We start from the raw sequence: 9077 nt of genomic DNA, 5'->3' as shown, positions 1-9077 counted from the left end.
TTAAATTATAAAAGCATTTTTTTAAAACTATAAAAATCATATTATATAAAAAATAAAAAATAAAATAAAATATTAAAATAAAGATTGCAAATTAACGAGCTTTAAAATCTCAAAAACCTGTCCCGGAAAGCACCCTAACTAGACAAACTCAATTTAGCGGCGACGCTGGCTGGATTTTACAATTCAAGAAACCATTGATTGAAGATGGAGGATGGAGGAGTTGTTCCAGAGTCGGTAACAGAGGCAGTAAATAGAACTTCAACCAACTTCGAAGAATTCCGAACTCATTTCGTCGATTTCTTGCCCCTTTGTGAGCCGAATACTCTCTCCGAATTGGACCCTCTTCAGCGTGCTCAAGCTCTGCTCTTGCTCGCCAAAGCCACCACCACACTCTTCACATGTATCTCTATCTCTTCCTCTCTTCACACATAGAGAAGAAAGAAAGAAAGTGGGTTCTCATTTTGAAATATTGTTTGTTTTCCAGTGAAGCTGCGTTGCAATGGTGTTGACCCAGATGACCATCCTCTCAGATCGGAACTTGTAGGGTTTGATTGTTTGTTTTCACGTTTTTGCTCATTTGGGTTTATTACTAATTTGTGGGTTTGTTGGAAGCTCGATTGAACTGTGTTTCTTGGTTCTTTTAAATTCATTCCGTTATTATCTTTGGTTAACTATCAAGTTATGTAAATGTAGGAGAGATTGAACTTGTACCAGGAGAAGCTAGATAGGTGCATAAATTTGAGCAATGGTGAGTTTTCTTCCGAATAGTTTATAAAGAAATGAATTGATGAAACCTTTTGGAACATGGTGATATGCTAGCTTTATTTTTGAGCTTATTGAAAAAGTTTGTCTTTGTTAGCTGATAAGCTAGCTTTCTGAAATGTACTTAAAGTAGCATTTCACAAGCTCCAAGGGCTTCTTTTCCCACTTCTCTTTTCCAATTATGCCTCTTATATTTTTACAATTATTTTTGTAAGATATGTCCTCTTGGATCATTTTACGTTGTTGTATTGGTTATCAGCTAGTTTTTACCAAACATGATTAGTTTATCAGACATTAGTTTGTCAAACATAGCCTAATGATTAGGTATAATTGCTTGTAATAACTCCAAAATGTGTTAATGAACTTATGTCCATGATAATGTGCAGCTCCCCTGCGACCTTCAACTACTTTAAACTATCAGGCAGCTACCCGTTTCATTGAGCATTCATTGCCTGAACTAACTCCTGGTATGTGGCCCTTACCATTGTTAACATGTAGCTGAAGGTTTTGTTTCCTGTTTACCTGAATATCATTATTCATAACTTGACAGAGCAAAGGAAGAACATGAGGGAGATCAGTAGACGGGAAGGGGTAAATCGTGGGAATTCAGAGGGAAACGTCAATAAGAGGAGGAAGTATCTTTCATCAGATAAAACTTCTGTGAAGACTGCTGCCCAAGAGTTTCTCGAGAAAGCAGCTCGTGAGCTTCTTGGTGATGATAAAAGTTCCTTCAAAGGGCCTTTAAAGCCTCAAGATACAGATGAAGATGACATGTCTCTTAGCTGATCCTTAGGTATACTTGATCTTCTAATACATTTACTTGTGTTTTTACTTCTTACTCTTTGTGTTTGTTGTTGTAAAAAGTTCTATATATATTTTTTACTTATTTTTCTCGTTCTATGTGCACCATGTGCTAGTCTTTGTTCCTTCTACCTGTCTGCCCTTACTTCTGCACATGCCGGGGGTCTTCATGGAAACAAACGCTTTACTCTTTGGGGTAGGATCAGGTCTATGACTCTACATGCATATCTCCCTCCCCCCAAAAGACCCTACTTTCGAGTGAGATTTATGGGGTCGGATGGTTTTGGTTATTAACGTTCTATATATTTAAACATCTTTTTAAGTAGAGGTGTTGCTCTGATACATTTTTCCTTATTCCTCTGACGTTTAGTTAACTAAATAAAAAAGAATTTTCATAAATGTAATAGATCAAAGCCTGTCTTTTGGGTTTTCTGTTGCAAATTTTCATACTTGTATTTTGATCTCAACTTTAGAATATGACTGTTTAAGTGGTATAATCACGAAACATTTTGGGTTTCCTTTGGCATTGCACTTGCAACACCCACCTTCTTTATCAAATCTGTTGATAATAAGCTAAAAGTTCACCAATCTGCATTGTAGGATGGGTAGAAAGATAGAGAACAAATATGATTCTCATTGTTTTGGTTATATACAACTACAAAGTTAGAAACATGATTGGAATTAGGTTGATGATTACAAACTTGATGTCGATAAATCCCCGAGTTTAAAAAATTCTTTAGAACTTGGGAAAAACCGATTCTATTGATGACAATCTGAAAGTCCATCATTTTGCAATATGAGAGCTGCAACTAAGTAATGCTGGACCAATATTAGAATTGAAGCCAACTAAATCAAGCCATAAACCGTACTATTTTCTACCTTTTGAAATCATTATAGAACATGAAGATCTAAAAAGTCAAATTAATTTTTCTCTCTCTCTTTCTCTCAAACTGGCAAGTAATCAAAAAGATCTTAGGATAGTGAAGGACTTGATATCAAAAAGATAAAAATAACGAGAGAGGAAAAATATAATGAGAAGTAGTGGTGGTCTTTGTGGGTTTTGTTGGATAGGTTGGTGCTAATGACTTGTGATGTGAATTTGGGTGTGTAATTTGCATCTTGTGGTGTTTAGCCATGGAGTAGATGTAATGGTGTTAGGTAGCGATGATAAACACAATGATGCAAAAGACAAACGAGACAAGTATGAGTCTTGATTATGACCGTTTTAGGCTATTTTGATCATTTTCAAAGTCGGGTTATGACTAAAAGTGGAAATTTTAACCACAAGGGTGGTGCCTGATTGGTTTGAACTTGGCTCCAAAGGTCAAAAGTACCAGGAGTCCCAGGTTCAAATCCAAGGAGGAATAATAATCCCTTTGTGGCCGCGGAGGTTCAAATGCAGTGACTCCGGGCTATCTGCAAAGCAGGTGGTTGCCCTGGGATTAGTCGGCTTGCATAGCGGGTTGGATAACCCAAAAAAGTGGAAATTTTGGGAAGCATAGTGCATATGCTATTCTTTTTAGACATAAAGAGGAGTGACCATATGAACAAAAATGCAAGGGCTAAAAAAACATTCTTTCTACACACTCCCTCAAACGGAGGTCATAGGGTGCCCCCTAGAACAGAGGCGAAAGAGTGTGTTGAGTCCTTAGATGCTGTAGACCACCGCCTCTGATACCATGTAAAGATATGGGAATGTCCTTCGAATCTCTCTCTTAAAGAGCCCTTATATATATATATATATATATATATAGAGAGAGAGAGAGAGAGAGAGAGAGAGAGAGAAGGTTCCTGATATACAGGTTTGATGGCTTGAGTCTAGCCAATGTGGTACTCCAAATGATATGTTCCAGAATGTCTCGACTCATGGTAGACGTTTCTTCTACACTAGTAAGTTTCTATGTCTCATCCTAGCCACCTAGTTTACACTCACATACGTGACCATTATCTTAGCACTAGTAAGTTTCTAAGTCTCAACCGACTAATTATCTTATCTCCCTAGATCTTTTCGTGAACCTAATTTGCTCCTTATTTCAAAAATGGTTCCTTGGATTTTCCATCGATTTGTTGTGGCAAGCGCTTGATCGGTCACAAATAGGTATTTTTATTTGAATTACACAATGATGGTTCTCGGGCCTCCTTTGTTTGGTAAAGCCATCTATCACTTGTAGCTACAAGAGTTGGATATCAAGAATGTTCTTATGACAACTTGAAAATGCTACATAATAATATTTTGTCTCTCATATCAAGACGAAGGATCGTGTGAGAATAGGAGTTAATGTGAGAAGCATAAGAAGGGATCTCGACCCTTGATCACTTTTAATCTCACCCCCATCCCATGAATTGCACTTGTCATGGGAATTGATCCAGTGCATCTCATTACGTACTGTTGATCTTCAATTAGGATTGGTCCAAGGGTGGAGATCCCTTCTTACCCTTCTGACCATAACTATTCATTCTCACCCGAACCCAACCCCTCATATCAATTGTTGTAATTAACAATTTAAATCATATGAATAGGCCATTTGGATAATGAAATCTCATTTTTGATGTGCAATCAAATTGTAAGAATTTGTTTGGGAGAACTTCAAAGCTAATACTAATGCTGATGCTATTGTTTTTGGCCCACATGATTCTCGTCGTGTCATCATTCCCACTATTTTAGATATTCGACAAATTGTCTTCTGGTCTTAACGCTGCAATTTCTCTGGAATATAAGGAGCACTATGTTTCGTCCCCAATGGTTGTTCAAAGATATGTTTCGATATTTTTCCAGATTATATATTTGTTTATTCTCCCTCTAGTCACTATACTATATACCTCATCTTTGGTCCATTTTCTGCCCATCGATCTCATTTTATGAGCACAAAAGTAGGGATATGATCAGTCTTTCCTTCTGTAAGAATGATATCATCTTCATGCTTGTTTCGATCACATCTGTGCGAAAATGTTAGTTTTCGGCTGAAAAGACTAGTGAGCAAAAGGCGATCAAAATACGTTGTACAATTTGTCGAATAAATAAATTCTTACTTGCAAATATTTTCCCTTCTCATTGCTTCCCACTACATGCATATTTTGGCCAGAAATATTTCCATGATAGCATCTGTTCTTTTATGCAGGATACCATGGCCAGTCTTTGGAGTACATATCCTGCATGTTTGTTTTTGGTAAGAGGTAAGTTCTGCATACATTTACCCTCCTCAGACCCTACTTCATATGGGATTTTCTGTGCTCGTTTATACTGAATGTTATTTTGAACCCCTCTGTTTTTTCGTTAGGTTCACATGAATGTTATAAGTAGGATTTTGTAGTATAAAATTGGCATATTGCTGCTAAATTTCAAAGGGTAAGTTTCCAAGTTGTAGTTGATGTGGTTCTTGTTATCAGTGGTGATGATTGAGGTGAAATTTATCTCAGATAGGGTACTTGGGTTGGGCTCGGGTTGATTATAAGCTGGACCGGGTAATCCACCGATTTCATTCGTCAGACCTGAAAGGACGGGTTATCATGGCTACAAAGGTCGGGCATACTAACCGCTTTTTGACTTTTTCGCTTTAAAATGTCACTCATAGTGATTAGTTTTAAGAGCATATTGGTTCACTTGCTTAAGCGCTTACCCGGGTAAGAGTCATCATATTCACTTACCAAGTAAGACCTTTCATCTTTATCATTACTCTTACTGGGTAAGATTTTTGACTTTTGTCATGTTCATCCAGTAAAGAAAATTAGCCAGTAAGCACTTACTGGATAAACGTTTAGTAAATGGCCCCTTAGTTGAACTTTGATCTGACACTTGCCTATATCCCAACTCCCGAGTAGTCATTATGGATTGTATTTCAAGGTATTGTATTTTCATGCTCAAGTTTCTTACTGGCAAAAATAAACAGTTAAGAGCATATTTTTTCTTGCACCGATTTGTGCGATATAAACATTTTTTTAAAGTCGATATCGAGCTCGTAAATAAGTTTATAAATTTGAATTTTTGGACATAAATTTGGGGGTGTTTGGGATTTGTTTATTTGAAACAACTTATGGTTTTCTACAAAAACACTTATCAACTTATTATGAAAGGTTTAACTTCTTCAAAAACTTTTTATTATCGGTTTGACATCGGTATAAGTTGTTTATCCAAACACTCAGAATTGCTTATTACCGATGCCACACCGGAATAAGTCAATCAAGTTGTTTTTAAAAGCAATCCCAAACGTGTAACATAAAATTGTTAAATGGGTATTGAGCTTGAGCATTGAAAAAGTTATTGGAAGTTGAGGTTGGTATTGTTTTAGTCCAAACAATTTGCTATTCGGCTCGACTTGTTAACACCCCTAGATATAAATGATCAAGGAAAATATAGCAGATAAAATTCTCTTGTGATGCATAAGAAAAGTTCATACAGCTGCAATAAGATTTGAAAAAGGAATTTCTGATGATCTTGAACCTGTTTGTTCTTAATTGAGACGAGAGATCAAATACTTGAAGCAGGAATCACTTGATATAAATTATATATGGATCGTCATAAAAAAATGTTATTTATTTTCAATGCATTAATATTTTCAATGCATTATAATCGAGTCACTTCCCTTTCTTTATGATAATTAAACCATCCTGTCAAAATCAATTCAATTTTAGTTGCAATTATAGGGTAAAGATCACCAAAACCTGTTTAAAACCCACATTCGAATACCAACCACTTTAAATAAATATAACTCAATAAAACAATAACTGCAAGTTATAAAGGGCTCTTACCACATTAGAAGCATAACCACTCAAGTTCTTACAGACATCTGGAACATAACTCTTAAAGCCCTCAAGTCTCATCATACTAGAGCTTACGGTCTCAACTTCCAAATCATAACAAGAAATACCAATTTCCAGAGTTCTTGGTTATTATTATAAGATTTTAAGATAAAAATATTTATATTCAAATGAAAACTAATTAAATAATAACCAACGACTCTTCGAGTTTTATTTTAAATCACTACTCTTTTGAATACTCAAAATAGCATATATGATATCACAAAATCATTTGAAACAAGGGCAATTAATGCCTCCGGCTATAAGCCATTTTCCCGTTCTCAATAAGATCATTGTTATCATTTTAATAAGAACAATATTTCCAAGTATTTATGTCACAAAGAAATGTTAGACTCATAATTATCGCATCTTACGGATGTGACAACAAGAGCTACAACAGTATCCACACCCACACACTTCTCCTTGATGTGTCACCTTTATCTCATGGTACACCTCTCATTGATATGTCACCCTTGTTTCATTTTCAAATCTACAGATAAATCTATAGTTTTAGCCAATAATGGCCTCAAAACAATTTCATATCAGAAACTTTAATCTTAAGAACTCTCAAGTTCTTAAATCAACTTTTCAATCTCATCTCAGTATTTCTTTTAGAAACAATTTTCTAAGTTAATAGTTTGGAAAGAAAACAACAATATATTTCATCAATTAAAATTATTTGAAAGATACAAGTTACTCTTCTCATCACAAACAGTTTTAAAACTGTTAAACATCATTTTGGAAAACACAACAGTTTTCATCGGACAGCTCTGGGTGATAACTCCCCCTCATCGGCCAATAGTGGACGATAACGTCTTACACTGGTCAACACAAGCAATCCGAACAATACTCGGAAAGTAAAAACATACTCACTGGTCAACACTCTGTCCGGTAACAAACTCATCGGCCAACACTTATAATATAAATAACACAACCGGATAATGCTTTGTTCGATGAGCATCCTCACCGGACAAGGCAATGGACGATAAACCCCAATCCACTTAACACTTATGTCCGGACACAATCTCATCGATCAATACTTAAAAACTCCACACATTTAATCTTTTCATCATATGGGCGACAAACAGAAAAGAGTCCAGCCAAGCATATTTGTTATATCTCTTGAGCGTTTTGCATTACACCACCTAATAGAAGGAGCTTTCCCAGCTCAAATAATTGGTTTCCTTTTTTCCTTTACTCGCAACTACGAAGCTCTTTTCTCGAGCGAGGCAACAATTCGTGGATCCATGGGAACGTGTCACATTAGAGGTGAACGATCAGTAAAGATACCGATCGATCTAGGGATATGCGGGACAAACATCATTAGAAGTTGTCCAAGTTTGGGCCGGTAGCTAAAAGAAAGTCCTCGCTTTCTCTGAAGAAGGAAGGGCGCTTTCCTTCGTTGAACACAAGACAGACGGGGACAAATCCAATCCCTTAAATATTAGGCCCAAACTGAGAAGTGTTGCACCCCCTTGAAATGAGCTGCCCAATCTGCACGACATTTGTCCGATAAGGGTCTTCACCGGACAACACTTCATCTAGTAAAGTCCTCACCAAATGATGCATGAAAATACTCAACTCCTCACCGGTCAAGGCATGACCGGAAGGGACTCTCACCGGACAACACTATGTCCAATTACAGTCCCTCATCGGATCATGCATTTTCACAAGAACACACACACACACACACACATATATATATATATATATATATATATATATATAATATGTACACCAACAGTGTAAAGCCTACAAAACCAGTCTTCGTAATCAAATTCAAAGATGGTTTAGAAAGATTCATCTTTATGCAAGAATTTGAAATTTGAAGATGAAATAGCAAACAAGAAAAACTACCAAATTGATCCCACAATCAACTTTAACTTTTAATTTTGGCAAGAAATCACACAGATTTACTTTCCCTCAAACCTTTCTAAAACGGCATAAACCCCTTCTTCTTTAAAACATTTATCTTCTTATACTTTTCATACCAGGAGCGATTTAAAGGAATAGTATAAAAAAATATCCTTTTCCCCTCACAACCCCATGCACAAACATGCACATACACATCATTTACATATACATGCATGTATATAACCACGTGATCAATTATAACAATTAATTACTTACTCACTTAATCAAATAATAATTACTTCATATGTATAATCGGAACCCGATTATCACATATATATATATATAGAGAGAGAGAGAGAGAGAGAGAGAGAGAAAGAGAGTTCAAATAAGAACATTAACTATTTAAGAAAACAAGAAAAATGATGTTAAGGTACAAAATCACATGTGATTTTACATTTACGGCAAAAAATAGAAGCGGACGATTTTTGAACTTGTATGATTTTCTAGGTGAATATATATATATATATATATATATATGAATCATGTATGATATTTTATACATTAACGACATTTTTCTTGTTTTCTTAAATAATTAGCGTTCTTATTTGAACTTGCTTCTATATATATATAGGGGCACGTTCAAATGAAAACCGTGCATTTCTAAGAAACCGTGTAAACCAATTTCGACCATTAGAAAAATTCTATTTTTTTCTAATTAAAATTAATCAATAAGGGTATTTCAGTCATTTACAATATTTTCTATTAAATATGGAAGTTATTAATAAATCTTAATTAAGGAAACGTAATAAAGAAAATTGTAGAAATGGTAACATTTAAATATTTAATTATATTATAATATTAAAAAT

General features: G+C 35.3%; 1 protein-coding gene across 2 annotated transcripts; it reads left to right on the top strand.

Annotated features, from left to right (window-relative positions):
* Positions 1-107: 107 nt before the first annotated feature.
* On the top strand, positions 108-4965 carry LOC112529399 (nuclear nucleic acid-binding protein C1D). 2 transcript variants are annotated; one of them, XR_003070921.1, is made up of 7 exons: positions 108-400; positions 485-540; positions 694-748; positions 1149-1229; positions 1313-1555; positions 4683-4737; positions 4842-4965. XR_003070921.1 is itself a non-coding variant. In XM_025140670.1 (6 exons), exons 1-5 carry the CDS (start codon positions 205-207, stop codon positions 1546-1548), a joined length of 624 nt encoding a protein of 207 aa, XP_024996438.1. In that variant the 5' UTR covers positions 108-204; the 3' UTR covers positions 1549-1555; positions 4683-4965. The 2 variants fall into 2 exon arrangements, 1 of the variants encoding a protein (XP_024996438.1); XM_025140670.1 differs by having other exon boundaries at positions 4683-4965.
* The last annotated feature ends 4112 nt before the right edge of the window (positions 4966-9077 follow it).

This window comes from Cynara cardunculus, assembly GCF_001531365.2.
Source record: "Cynara cardunculus var. scolymus isolate 2C chromosome LG 16, CcrdV1, whole genome shotgun sequence".
Taxonomy (NCBI): domain Eukaryota; kingdom Viridiplantae; phylum Streptophyta; class Magnoliopsida; order Asterales; family Asteraceae; genus Cynara; species Cynara cardunculus.
Note: the sequence above shows the minus strand (reverse complement) of the source record. Positions and strands in the feature narration are given on the sequence as shown.